Raw genomic sequence first — 15,206 nt, forward strand, 5'->3', positions numbered from 1 at the left:
ATATGGTTTATTTACCAGGTTGAGGGAGTAAAATTATTTTATGTAACAAGGATTTTGTATGTCATGTTTTTTGTTTTATTGTATGGTACCGTTTTTAAAGGTGCACACTGCAGTTTTTAGGTGATGAAATGTTTTAGAAGTGTTTTAAAGGCTAAGACCTAAATAAACGTGTTTTAGACTGACTGACAACTTGTGCCTATGAGAAAATGTGTTCGTACATATGTTCCCTAGCTCTCAATCGTGTTTTTATGAAATGATGGTCAAGTGAATGGGGCAGTCACAACGTATCCGCCTGTCCTGACAGGAACTCGGCTATAGTTCTCTACATCGTGTCATGATAGGGTAGGTGGTTGTCTGTCTTATAGAGAATGTCTGTGGAGAGCTTCATTGCTGACGATGACAAAAGTGCTTATGCTGATAAAATGCAGGGGCAGTTTCAGCACAAAGCTGTATTAACTAACAGTGTGTTTGTCCGCAGCAGCCCAGCAGAGGGCGCACTCTCCACTGTTATTACCTCTCCCCCCTACGGTCTGCGTGCTGGCTGCTGTTGACTGCTAGAAAAGGGAAGGCGCCGGAGAGGGTTTGAAAGCTAAGACAAGTGCACGCACACCTCTCCCCGAGAACACCTCCGCACCCCCAGCGCTGTCCTCGTGAGGCACTGGCAGTGTGTGCCAGAGAGGGAAGGGCAGAGGTCGCCGCTGCCCAGGCACCAGTGGACCGGAGGAAAGCAAATCACAACAAGCCACAGTTACAGCCAGCAGCAGCCCAAGGAAGAACCTCAGCAGCAACTGCTCAGGGACCGGCAGCCAGTGTGGCGACAGCCCGGTAAAGAAGCGAAGCCAGCTGGTACCCAGGCAAGGGACGAGGCACCAGCAGCACAGCCAGAGCCCGCACACCGCCCGAGCCCACCAGCAGACACTTCTGAACCAGCAGCCGCCCAGCAGAGAGGCAGAGCCAGCAGCTGCCCGGGGCTGAGCCGGCAGAAGAGGCCAGAAGCTGCACTGCAGCCGGGGGCCGGACCCCAGCCCGCCGAACCTAGGGCACGACCCGAGCCCGCAGCAGGACCCGAGCCCGCAGCAGTTGCCCGGGGAGTGCCGCCCGCAGCACTTTACTTGGCCCGCCAGGGAGGGGTCGCACATCCTCCTCCTCCTCCTCCCCTTACGCCGGGATTGTTTCTTTGGAGGATTGTGAAACCTGAACGCGATGGACGTGTGAGGGACGGCGGCGGCGAGGAGCGATGAATGGTGTCCGCTGAGGCGGCAGCATGGGCGCCCCCCCGGCCGGCCTCATCCTGCTGCTGCTCCTGGAGACGGCAGGTAAGTCTCAGCCGGCGCCGCGTCCGGGGAAACTTACTGGGTCGCTTCTTGTGTCTGTCCGGCTTCAGGAGACCCTCCCCTTGGTCCCAGCGTGCCCCTGGGGCTGAAGGCACTTCCCTCGGAGCAGAGGGGCAGGCAGTGGTGGAGCCCCCCTTCACCTCCACGCAGCAAGGAATGCCACCTCCCAGCAGCTGTAGAGACGGGCAGCGCCACCTCCTAGCAGTATAAACAGCTCTCCCACACCAGGCGTGGAAGCAGCATCCCCATACAGAGCAGGCGTCGAGGCAGGTTATAGCAGCATGGTAAAGCCCTTCCCTAGAGGGGGCATGAAAACAAGGCCCAACAGCATCCCCCACAGCCCCAGAGCAGGCATGAACGCCGGGTGCAGCAGCAGTCCCATTCCCGGAACAGGCATGCAGACCGGGCCACATGCCCTCAGATCAAGCATGGTAACGAAGCCAAACAGCACCACACACATCCACAAAGCAGGCATGGAAGCTGGGTGAAGCAGCACTCCCATCTCTGGAGCAGGCATAGACGGCGGGTACAGCAGCAGCCCCTTCCTCTGAGCAGGCACACAGACAGGGCCAACCAGCATCCCACACACCCTCAGATCAAGCATGCAAGTAAGACCCAACATCATCACCCACATCCTCAGAGCAGGCACAGACGGCAGGTACAGCAGCAGCCCCATCCCAGGAGCAGGCAAGCAGACAGAGCACCACAGCATCCCACATACCCTCAGATCAAGCATGCAAACAAAGCCCAACAGCATCACACACATCCCCAGAGCAGGCGTGGAAGCCGGGTGAAGCAGCAGTCCCATACCCGGAGCAGGCATGAACGCCAGGTGCAGGAGCAATTCCATCCCTAGAGCAGGCACGAACGCTGGGTGCAGCAGCAGTCCCACCCCGGAGCAGGCACGCAGACAGGGCACCACAGTATTCCACACGCCCTCAGATCAAGCATGCAAACAAGGCCCAACAGCATCACACACATCCCCAGAGCAGACGTAGAAGCCGGGTGAAGCAGCAGTCCCATACCCGGAGCAAGCATGAACGCCAGGTGCAGGAGCAGTTCCATCCCTAGAGCAGGCATGAACGCTGGGTGCAGCAGCAGTCCCATCCCCGGAGCAGGCACACAGACAGGGCACCACAGTATCCCACACGCCCTCAGATCAAGCATGCAAACAATGCCCAACAGCATCACCTGCATCCCCAGAGCAGGCATGTAGGCCAGGTGCAATAGTAGCATTAGACCATCACCGGAGCAGGCATGGAAATAGGGCACTTTGTACCAGAGCACACTGTAAAAGTAACATGAGTCATAATATGTCAAAGGAAAGCAAAAGCGATATTTTATTCCATAGATAGTCAGTGCCATGAAGTTCACAACAGTATAGCTGCCGACACGTGTTTTGTCCTCTGGACTTTATCAAGACTGCAAATAACATATATTGAAATTAATTGATATCATTATTGCTTATGTAATATTACAAAAGGGCACATCTTAAACCAAATGTATTATAAAACCATGGTGTTTAATAGCCAATAAGTGTCCACGATCCTGTGGAGATCCATAAAATTGTTCAAAACAATTTTGAATGTTAATAAGTGACACCACATCGTGCATAAACTAGAAAAACATACACGCAGTAAAAGTGCCATTACTCTAATGATTAACCAAATATAGGACATGTTGGTCGACATATAGTGTATAGCAAGAGCATCCAAATAAAATGAGTCTGGGACGCAAAGCGTATAGCAAAAAACGCATGTTGTGGTAAGACCACTGAAGAAACCCAGTCATGCAAGCACACAGGAAAAAGAAAGGGAATAAAGAAGCGAATCGTTGTACCTATTTTCTTTTTTCACAAGATTCACTCCATTAATTATGTGAGAATAAGAGTGAATGCGAAATCCTGCTGAAATAAAAGAACAGTGCATGTAAGAAGGATGGCTACCAGACAGTAGATTGCCCCCCTAAGACAATAATAATAATAATGGGAGCAACTAGGGCAAAACAGCACCAGACACATCTCCAGCGCGGGTTCGGAGGCGGGGTAAAGCAGCAGCAGTAGCCCAATACCAGAGCAGGCCTGCAGACGGGGCCCAATAGCATCACACATGGCATCAGACCAGTGGTGACAGTACAGCAGCATTAATCCAGAGCAGGCATGGAAATAGGGCCCAATAGCATCACACATGGCATCATCAGAGCAGGCATGAAGGTAGGCCACAGCAGCATAGGCTCACTCCAGGAGCAGGCTGCGGACAGGGCGCTATATCCTCAAAGCGGGTATGAAGACCGGGTACGGCTACCGCATCAAGGCCGTCCAGAGCAGGCATGGGACTGGAGGGAGGGGACAGCAGCACATCACACATCCCTCTAAGCAGGCATGGAGGAAGCGCTGAGCATCATCACACCTGCTTAGCTGCAGAGTGAGGCCCTGCCATGTATGCCACTTTCAGCCGGCCCTGTTCATATGACCACAGAGCACTGCTTTATCACACTGTACACGTGGGCTGAGCAATGTGGGAACGCAAACTGCTGTTGGCTTGATGGCCAGGCCTGCCTGTAGGGTTCCACAGGTCGCAAGTTTTTCAGAAGATACTAGTCCTGGTATTTTCTCACAATTTTGGCTGGTGTACTCTTGACTTTACACTGGGATGAAGGGGGCTATAAATCCAGGTCGTTAGGAAAAAAAAATGGACTGGATGCAATACACCTTGTAAGGAGAAAAACACGCCCATTGCCTCATTTTGCAGGTGCACGTGTACAAAATTACGTGAATGCAGGCTGGGAAAGCAATACAGGTGGGTGGTGTGTAAACAACACAGTAGCAATGTTGGTGGGGTGGAAGCAACACAGACGGGATTGCAGAAGCAGCACAGGGTAGCCAGAAGCAACAAGAGGCGCAGGCAGTGCTTAATTTGTGCATGTTTTTTCCGGTGCTGAGCACCGGCACTTATTTGTGTGGGACGGGGCTTATTCTTCTGCCTCAAGCATTTGCTGCGGGCAAAAGACACATATAGGAAAGACGGAGGAAGGGAAAAAGGAAAAAGTGTTATAAATGGAGAAATTAGAAAGCTGCAAGAGTGAGCTGGAGGGGTAGGGAGTGGCTTTATATGGATTGAAGAGGCCTGAGATGGCTTCAGGATTACGCCGCCTCAGTATTCCGTGTTCACACATTTAATTACAGCAGCCGCATGTTTAAGAGGAGGGCTTTGGGCACCAGCACTTTTTTATTTACAAATTAAGCACTGGGTGCAGGTGGGGGAAGCAACATGGAGGGCACGGTGGAAGAAATTAGGCAAGAGCAACTTGGAGGGCAGAGGAGAAAAGCAAGCGGGAGAGAGAGAGAGAGCATCTTGGATCTTGGAAGGATAAGCACATAGACGAGAAAGCAGCACAGGTGGGGGACACACACAGGGGTGAGCGTGTAATGCGCAGAGGAAAGAGAGCAGTGTGGAGAGAGGAGGAGGAGCACACTAGGGAGTCAGCTTGAAAACACATGCATTTTTGTATCAAAGTGCTTAAACAAAGAGAAACATGTAGCTCCTGATAAAGCGATTGGTATAAGGACAGAGTAATCCCTATTCCAGGGGAGGGACAAACAGAAGAACAGGAAGGAAAGTGACAATAAAGTGAACCAATGGCAAGCAATGGGCGGGCTCTAAGGCCGCCTTTAAGCTAGCAATACATCACACTGCAGACAACTCGTGCTGTCTAGTAGACGAGACCTAAAAATGAAGAACAAATCCCAGAATGCTGCTTGCTCCAGGCTAAAATTCAGGACTCTCTGAAGGTGTGATGCAGGACAAGGGGCAGCTGGGCAGCTATGACTCTACCGTGGTTGGTTTTGGTAGAGTCCTGCTTGATCCATCTCAGTTCAACTAACCTTTTAGTTCCAATGGCTTACCAGGAAGTGTCTCAAAGATTGCAGCACAGTTTGCCTCGTATGCCCCTTTCAGTTTCATGTGTCTACAAGATAGCTCCACCCCTTGTCAAAAACTCCAGTGGTTCATTACTCGAGTATGCTCAACTTTACACCGCCCATTACTCTCCTAACAAGCCACCTTTTCTTCCTACCCTTGAAAGTGCATGATTAGTTTTTATTCAAAAGAGCATGTTTTCTGTCCAACATATGGTTTCTCATTTTTGTGTCCGAAAATCTGATGCCAAAGTGTAGTAATACAACTCTCGTGTGCTTTTTGTAATCCAAGTGTTCACTTTCGATCTGTCTCGGTGCATTCTGTGCTCTCTTGAGCTGTTCATGGTTCTGCTTGGACTGGAATGAGCTACTGGCAGCATGTCTTTGCATACAATCATTTCTTAAACATTTAGCATTAAGTACACATAACCGACTGAGCTGCTTTTAAGTCTGATTATGCGCATAGATTTCTCATTGTCAGGAAATTGGTAGATGCTGGGGAATGATTCAGGTCAGGGAGGAGTTAATGAGCACAACAGTCCTCACATTCCTAAAATTTCTGTCTGAGTGTGTGCATCCTTTCCAGCTATTTTTTTATTTATTTTTTCGTCTGGGGTTCTAACAAGACTGACGATTATTTTATTTAATGATCAATCACTTATTTGTGAAAGTGCACTCGACACCAGAAGGCGTTGGAGGGCGTCACGCAATTCATTAAATCAAACACAAACATTACAAAGAAAATTGACTTTTAATATAGGTAACTGAAAGACAATAAACCCACAAAGATGCAACTAAAAGGGGTATGCAGAACCGAAGCGTAAAAGAAATGCCTTGCTAGTCTCAGTTAAGTTACAGAGCAGACCTGTGCGTCTTTTGTGTTTCTAGCCTGCCCACGGGGTGCTTCTAGGACGCCGGGTGTCCTCGAGCGCCTGGAGTCTAGAAGCAAGGTAGTTGAGTTTACTCAAGTGGCGTGCCTTGCAGATCACGCCCAGGCCTTGAGGTGGACGCCGGCAGAGAGCGCGAGCGGTGCTGTTCTTTAAAGAAAGAAAAAAACGGGTGTAATAGGATTACATTGCTTTGCACTCACCACACACTATGCTTTAGCTTGACACATACATTTTAGTAGAAATTACTCAGGTTCAGAGAGCAGAAGACCTGTGTATATATATTAGAGAGAGAGAATGAAGATGATAGACAAAGATTGGCAATGTAGTCAATTAACTCCAGTTACTTCTTCGTGTAGTGGTGATGCTTCTGCCACCAGGGGTTTGATGAGCGGATGCAGGCATACCTGAATTCCCCATTTAAGTAGGGCGAATCCTACATATCACGTTTACTAAGGGAACATCACCAGCTCCCCCCCATCTTGGATTTCAATAGCCTTATAAAACTAGTGCAGAACATAGGCGTTAATTTGTCCAATTTAAGGTGTGTGTAGGTATTCCAGTGCTGGTATTTTACTTGTATTTTTTGTATCTGTTAGGAATGCAGAATTACAAGTACCAGAATGCAAAGTAAAATGTGTGCTGTTGCCAGTGGCCTGACGGCAGCCGCAGGCACTTTCTGGACATGCACATTAAAGCAGTGCTAAATTGTGGAACCTGTGCAAATCCCTGTTTACATGGGTGACATAATTTTGAGAAGGTTGCAGTTTTCTGACCCTGCACAGTTTTCACAGGTAAATGATATTTACTTGGAGAAAGCCCAAAAACATATCACAGGGCATGCAGATTTGGGTGTCCTAAGCACCAATATCCACCGGTTATACCCCATTAATACAGGAATACCTTTAATTGGCATTATTTATGGCATCCAATAAACAGCCATCCCCAGGGTGCATTATTTAGCAGGGTGTGGTATTGCTATAGCCCAATGACCAGGACATATTGTTTGGGGTCAAGAACAACAAGTTTTTTAATTTTTGTGTCCATGAGACAAGTAGGGCCAGGCCCCTGCAGAACAAACTGCCAGTTTGGCGTACCACATTATGGATTGGGGAAGGGCATTGTCTACAGTAAAGATAACACCTGGGTCCGTATGTTAATGCTGTTCGAACTTGTATTTATGGTTCATTAATGCAAAGCCTTTGTTATTAGGGTGAGCGTGTGCTAAGGAAATGTTGTAAGCTTGGACAGTACTACTGATAGTAGTTCCAATATAAAAATGTGTACACATGTTTGCAAAGTTAAATAATAGCCTACACATAATGCTTCCAGAATGCTCTCTGATTAGATGCAAATATTTGCAAAAGCTTGAAAGCAATATTGAGGATTCAAAATCAAAACATTCATTACAAAATGCAATGAGAAACAAAAACGTTTTAACTGCTGTGAAAGTTTAGGTACCAATTCTGTGAAGCTTGATTTAGTAAAATTTTTGATGCAGGCTAGTATTTCTTAAAAAAAAAAAAATATCCAAAATGGAAAAATCAGTGTAAGCAATTTCAACAAGATTATGGGAAACATGAAAATAAACAAGCATTGTCAAAATCATTAGTTTCAACATTGGTAGTCAGTTATTTTTTTTGTTTGGTTTTGTCAAAGTGTGTCTTGCTTTGACATGGTTTTGGTAAAACTTAATTGTTGTTGGAGATGCTGGGTCCCCACTATTGGACGTTGGAAAAAGCTAAATTATTTTTCAGTCTCAAAAAAGCACACATTGCCACAGTAGTTCCTGGAAGAAAACTGCTTTGTGTGCCGATATGCTCCCTGTGAAACAGCACAATGCTGTCACTTATAGTGAAGCCAGCCAATAAACAGAGAGACAGAGACAGAATTGTAATAAAAATAGAAGGTCTTGGTTAAAACCAGAATTAACTAGGGGCTCAATTCTTAAGTCACAAAAGTGCACCCATGGTATATGCACTTGCATTAGTGCAGATTTACGAATCATGAATTACCAAGAATTTACAGAAGTGGGGTAGGAAATGGCACTATATAGAAAATATTTGCGAACTACGTTTTAGCTCAAGCAAATATGTATGTCTAGATTTGTTTATGCAAAAACCTGTTGAGCACTTACAAGTTCACTTTCCCTCCAATTACTTTTTTCCCCAACTGTCAAAATTTGGCAGGCCTTTTTTTATCTCCCCTCTATCAGGAGTTGGAAATTGGTATTGGGTTCCGCTCCAGAATTCAGGCCTGCACATATTATCTGACCATATAAGTAAAGTAGTGTCTACCACAGGCTGCTAAATAAATTAGCGCAGTGGTATTACTATAATCGGTATAGCAAGAAAGCCTTTTGTGCAGCTAATTTTAAGAGAATGTCATTTTATCCTAAATAGATGATATATTATACACCAGAAAAAATCAAGATGTGTGGTGGCGCTGAAGCGATATGTTTTAGATGCAGGATGGAAGCATAGGATTGGTGGCATACGATATTTATTTGTCCCAGATTGTTTGCATTCTGGAACAATATTTTTAAAGAACTTGGAAAACAGATGAAGCAAGAAATCATTCCTGACCCACTCAGAGCCCTCCTTGGCATTCCATCAGGGTGGAAAGATCGCTCCAAAGAGCAAAACCAGCTTCGCTTCATAGCTGCAAAATCACTCATTCTAGCGAATTGGAAGTCTGGAGCTATTCCAACTGCGGCTCGGTGTCGTAATAAAATGTGTAAGGTTAAAAGCCATGAGAATCTGTATACAAAAGGAGTGGGTGCAAATAAGTGGTTTAAGAATATTTGGAAGAACTGGCAGAGAGGAGGTAATGGGTTGGCTCTGTCAGACAACTGCAAGAGAAAAGCGCAGGCTTTTCATATATCACGTATTCACACCAGTGTTATGAATCATGTGAATGTGGATTACCATGATTAGTCAATGTATGAAGTGGTACTCTGGTTTGACATAAAATGTTGCACTGCTTGATAAATAAGACAAAAAAATACTTTTCCCCCAACTGCCAGGAATACATTTCCAAGCTTTCTCGGTATGGAAAACAATTAGAGAAGAGCTGGTAAAAAAAACATAAAACATGCAAGTTCGTAGGTTTACAGAGTCTAAAAAGGGCATTCAAAACCTGGGACTATTGCTTACTCCTGCCTACAACCTTAGTATGGTACATCTGTGGAAAGGTGGCAGAATAAGGGATTTGCTAGTATTCAGACCCTACTATAGTATGAGTCCTGGCATAATCAGTAAGGCTATTATCAGAGCTGTTATACAGAGCCCTTATAAATGCGATTGCTGCCATAATTTGTTACCGCACTGCATGGCACCAAATGGACAAATAGATTTTGTTACAGGACAAGTAGATTTATGAAGCAACCTGTCCCATGGACAAGTAGATATTGTATTCAATTCCACACCCCTGCCTTAGTCTAGTGTACAGGACATGCTGTGGTCTCAAGCGCTAAATCTGTCTTCAGCCAGACTTAAAAATGACATGTGGCAACTTGGGTTGTCACCTTTCCCAGAGAAGAATGCAGGACATTTGTTCATGTTTTAAGAAACAGCAAAGACGCTGACTTGACACTGCTATAGAGCTTTGTAGAACATTATTAGTATTCATTTTTAACATGGGCTTTCTGGCTTTGTTTACTTTAAGTATCAGTCTGTGATCATTAAGCCAGCTGTAGAATACATTTTAAAGTCATTTTGTCTTATGTTTACTGTTTAAAGCAGGAGTCTCCAACCAAATCTGTAATAAGAGCTACTTATGTTCAATAAAAGTCATCCTGGGCTACTAACAAATATTATCCATGATGTAATAGTGACCACATCATAAGAGATAACTTAAGTGGATACCTTTTGAATGATTACCTGTGAGGACCTCAGCACATCGGTCGCACTATTAAGAAGAAAAAAATAATAAGCCTCACCATGTGAATACATAACAGCCATAGCTCTAATGCTCGGATTACCAACATATTAAATTTAGGAATAAGTGTCTCCAATGCATCATGATTTATCATTGAAAATTTGCTTTACATATTTTTTTATTAAGAGTTCTGAAAATACAATTTTTCAAAAGTTTTTTTTAATATATATGTGTGTTTGTGCACGCATGTGTGTATGTGTTTTTTAAGCAAGCAAATGCATCTAATTTAATAGGCTGAGCTACACAGAGGGGAGATACTTACTTGCTGCTGGACCAGTAAGGAAAAGCCTGATTTATAGTATGTACTCATAAGAAGAAAATACAAACTTTAGGTGATTTTCCTTATTTTTGTACTGGTTGGAACACAAAACAAGCATTTGCAATGCAATTGGTCTTGCGTTTGTTCGAGTTAGAGCTTTTAGCATTTTAAGCTCCTAACCGAACTTTTCTTGCCACACACATTGAAAATTTAAAGTAAAACAGTTTCACATAACTAACTTGACTTTTCTTGCCACATAAACTGAAAAGTAAAAGTTTCACATAAGCGAGCCGACGGCCGCCATCAGCGCAAAGCAGACACACAAAGGGAAATAAAAGTTTGCTTGCAGTGACATCTATCAGTAATTATCCATGTAACCGGCAAAAGTGCAAATACATATGTAAAAGGATCAATGTCATGCAAAGCGCTAGACTACTGCCCAGCGAGATCGCACTGCGAAATAAAGAGAAAAAGTAGTCCAGAAACCAGATGGAAAACATCGAGCCCCGTATGTTTTCAGTAGTTGGTCGGTGCGCTCGAGGAGTGCTAAACACCAGAAAAGGCATGATGAATGCATGCCTTTCACTAATGAAAGCAAGCGAATTTTAAAAGGCAAGCCCACGAACCAGTTAAAGTGACTGACGTGACATCGGTGTGGTTAGAAGTCCAAAGAGAGATTACAGCAGGGGACGGAGCACTTTGCGCTCGCCCCTACAAGCTAGTCAGGCTGGTTAAAAAAAATGCCAGGTTGCAATCTTGAGCTGAGAGGAGTTTCACATTCATGTGCAGAGCTGACAAATGGACCACCTTAGATTTGGGTGTGGTTTGGCTTTACGTCCCATTGATACATGATGTCAGTTGGACCCAGAAAGCTAACAGGAGTGTGATTTGAGGTTCTGATTGGAGGAGCCTTTGTAGAGGAGATACGTTTCCTCTCTCTCTTGTCCATGTAAGGCTGTCCTTCCGGTCCTCGATGCTCAGAGAGTTAATCAGTGGGTGGTCTCTTGGAACTGCCCTCAGGCTCGGGGTGTTTGCGTCTGTTCACTGACATTCTACTGCACATCACTGCATCCAGTGGCGCACTGAAGCCCCCACTTAAGTTGCTAAAGCGGGGCTGCCACTGTGCACCATAGGCCGGCGAACTTTGTGCCACTAAGCGTTAATTAGTTAATGGACATTTTCTGTATGCAGGCCTGCAGACAGAGTGCTCATAAGCAATATTGCAAGAGAGCACAATGACGGAGGGGTATGGGAAGTAGGCTTACATGCACAGTAAAGAAAACAAAACCAGAAATGATGAAGTGATGACAATAGGGGAATTGCAGAAAAATGACCCACATAAAAAAGAGCATAAGAGAGAAAGCAAAGCAAAAGAAAGATGAAAGACAAAAGTTGGGTGGAAAGAAACAAGGGTTGGAGAAATGAAGGAAATATGATTGGAATAAGGAAGAAAATGTGAAATATTCCCTGGAAGGGTGAAAGGAAGTGTGAGAAAGCGTGTTTAGAATAGTAAAAGGATGCATAGGTTTCCTAGTAGGGAGATTTACTATGTAGGAACATGCGGGTTTATGCAAAATGTTCTCTCCCAAAAAATATAATTTCCAGCAGCCTGATATTTAAAATAAACATGTTTGTGGGGCAGACTTTGATCGGGGGTTGGCAGGCTGATTGCCAGTTTGTAGCATGGATCTTTCAGAGAGACGTTTGGAACGGAATCACTGCAACTTTGCTATATGTGATTGTAAAATGGAAAACCCAGTCGAGTCGAGATTTTTTCAGCAGTGAAGTCCTGTTAACAACATTCTTGTATTTTTGTTCCAGACCCCTACACCTTTTCAAGTTGACATATGATCTTTCCACCGACCACAGCAATATTCTAAGGAGTCAATGCACTTATTGTTGTGATCACGCCTGTTTCTCTTTATAAGCTGTTCATTGGAGCACACTAGGCGCTGAGTGCCTGCAGGTGCTATGCTGCAAACAAGTCTGGCACTCAGTAACTGCTATGCTCCACTGAAGAGCTCAGGAAGGTCGAAACGTGTCTGGGGCTAAGAAAATGAAAGATTGGAAGAAAATTAATAGTGATCAAGATAAGAAAATGAAATATTGGAAGAACCAGTAGCTTCACTTCATTTTGAGAGCTGCAGGTAAAGATGGACCACAATAACCAGAATGCACTTGGAGTGCTAATGAGTCTTGTTTCAATTGAAGCCCTCAGTTGGCGGCAATTGGTGAGTGTTAGCCTTGTTTTGAGCGATACCACATGGAAATTGCTTTGCATAAAATGGTTCCTGGCGCCAATACTACACATCGGAGAGAGATGACTCTTGCAGTAACATGCTGTTTGGTGAATACAGTAGTTAAGTAGGCACTGGTCTTCAAAAGTTATGCTACAAACAAGTGTGACACTCAGTACCTGCTGTTCCACCGAAGAATGAAAGATGTGTCGGGCTAAGAAAACAAAAGATAGGAAGAGAATTCTTATCAAGCAAAGAATATGTAATATCTGCAGAACTGACCAGTTATCAAGCTTTGCTTCGTTTGAAGAACTACAACTGTGCTATTAAGGGCCGCATGGTCTGAATTTAACTGAACATGGGGCCAGCTCCACCTGCCGTATGTACATCACCAGACTGCTTACCCTTTAGAAAGTAATGGGCTTCACTGGGACTTCTCTCCTAAATTATTGCACCCTGCACGCCTGGACGAGGAAAACAACTATCCTTAAGAGGGTACTGTCTTACTAGGCTAGGACATCTCTGGACTAGAGACAAAAAACTGCAAAAAAAAAGACCCTGAGGACCACCTTTCTCCATCTATGCTTCTGGGATCTGGACAACCATTCTTGTCAACATCAGAGCTGCCACAACCTTCCTAGAAGTCAGGAAGGATCTGAAAACTCACCTCTTGTAAAACGACTACATCACCAAACAGTGGGTAGGAATCACCCCCACCATATTCTGCCCCTTTAAATGACCCTTAATGGTAAAGCAAGGCTCTTGCCTATGTTAGGTGCTCTGTGGGTGTGTACAAGTGTTTGTGCTACATCAGTTCACATGCACGTGGAGTGCACAGTCTTGTTTTCTTTCCCTCACCCCCAACGCAAGACTGATTATTGAATGTGGGTCAACACTCCACCACTTTCAACCACTCCACAGGGGATCACAGGTGAAGAAACTGAGAAAGACCACTCCATTAGAGAGGGCTGTAACATAACATACTGTGTATTGGAAAAGGCGTGATTATCACTTGAGGCGTATTGGTGCTCAATCAATCAATCAATCATTGAATTTATAAAGGGCGCTACGCACCCGTGAGGGTTTCAAGGCGCTGGGGGGGGTGTGGGGGGAAGAGCTGGTGCTACTGGTCGAAGAGCCAGGTCTTGAGGAGTCTTCTGAAGGTGAGTAGGTCTTGAGTCTGTCGCAGATTGGTGGGGAGGGTGTTCCAGGTTTTGGAGGGGAGGTATGAGAAGGATCTGCCGCCGGAGGTCTTTCTTCGGATGCGGGGGATGACGGCGAGGGCGAGGTTAGTGGAGCGGAGCTGACGGGTGGGGGTGTAGAAGCTGAGTCTGTTGTTTAGGTGGGCTGGTCCGGTGTCGTGGAGCGCTTTGTGAGCGTGGGTAAGAAGCTTGAAAGTGATCCTTTTGTCCATGGGGAGCCAGTGAAGGTTTCTCAGGTGGTGGGAGATGTGTCTGTAGCGGGGTACGTTGAGGATCAGTCGGGCGGAGGCATTTTGGGTACGTTGGAGGCGTAGTAGGTCTTTTGCTGGGATGCCTGTATAGAGTGCGTTGCCGTAGTCCAGCCTGCTGCTGACGAGGGCCTGTGTCACTGTTCTTCTTGTTTCTGTCGGGATCCACTTGTAGATTTTGTGGAGCATGCGGAGTGTGTTGTAGCAGGAGGAGGAAACTGCGTTGACCTGTTTAGACAAGGTGAGGGAGGAGTCGAGGATGAAGCCCAAGTTGCGAGCGTGGTCGGACGGTGTCGGCGGGGTTCCTAGTGCGGTGGGCCACCAGGAGTCGTCCCAGGTGGAAGGGGTGGGTCCAATGATGAGGACCTCCGTCTTGTCTGAGTTCAGTTTCAGACGGTTGTTTCTCATCCAATCGGCGATGGATTTCATTCCCTCGTGGAGGTTGGTTTTGGCGGTGGGGGGGACTTTGGTGAGTGAGAGGATGAGCTGGGTGTCGTCGGCGTAGGTGAGGATGTTGAGGTTGTGTTGTCGGGCCACTTGAGCGAGGGGGGCCATGTAGATGTTGAACAGCGTTGGGCTGAGGGATGAGCCTTGGGGGACGCCGCAGATGATGTCGGGGGCTTCGGAGCGAAAGGGGGGAGGCGGACTCTCTGGGTCCTGCCGGAGAGGAATGAGACGATCCATTCGAGGGCTTTACCTTGAATTCCGATTTTGTGGAGGCGTGATTTCAGGGTGCGGTGGCAGACTGTGTCGAAGGCGGCAGATAGGTCCAGGAGGATTAGGGCTGATGTTTCGCCGTTGTCCATTTGGTGTCTGATGTCGTATGTGGCGGCGAGAAGGGCGGTTTTGGTGCTGTGGTTTCGTCTGAAGCCGGACTGGGAGGGGTCTAGGATGCCGTTGTCTTCGAGGTGGCTGGTTAGTTGTTTGTTGACGTTTTTTTCAATCACCTTTGCTGGGAAAGGGAGCAGGGAGATGGGTCGGAAGTTCTTGAGGTCGTTGGGGTCTGCTTTGGGCTTCTTGAGGAGGGCGCGGATTTCGGCGTGTTCCCATTTTTCAGGGAATGTCGCTGTTTCGAAGGAGATGTTGATGACCTTCCGTAGTTGGGGGGCGATGGTGGAGTCGGCTTTGTTGTATACATGGTCAGGGCAGGGGTCTGACCGAGATCCTGAGTGGATGGAGTTCAT

The 15,206-nt window shown here is 46.2% G+C and overlaps 1 protein-coding gene across 1 annotated transcript in view; it reads left to right on the top strand.

Annotated features, from left to right (window-relative positions):
- The first annotated feature begins 549 nt into the window (after positions 1 to 549).
- TYRO3 (TYRO3 protein tyrosine kinase) overlaps positions 550 to 15,206 on the top strand; it is a 364,403-nt gene continuing 349,746 nt past the window's right edge. Inside the window, exon 1 of the mRNA XM_069208762.1 lies at positions 550 to 1,316. Coding sequence (XP_069064863.1) covers positions 1,265 to 1,316 — 52 coding nt within the window. The 5' untranslated portion in view covers positions 550 to 1,264. The remainder of the gene's footprint in view (positions 1,317 to 15,206) is intronic.

Source organism: Pleurodeles waltl, chromosome 9, assembly GCF_031143425.1.
Source record: "Pleurodeles waltl isolate 20211129_DDA chromosome 9, aPleWal1.hap1.20221129, whole genome shotgun sequence".
NCBI lineage: Eukaryota > Metazoa > Chordata > Amphibia > Caudata > Salamandridae > Pleurodeles > Pleurodeles waltl.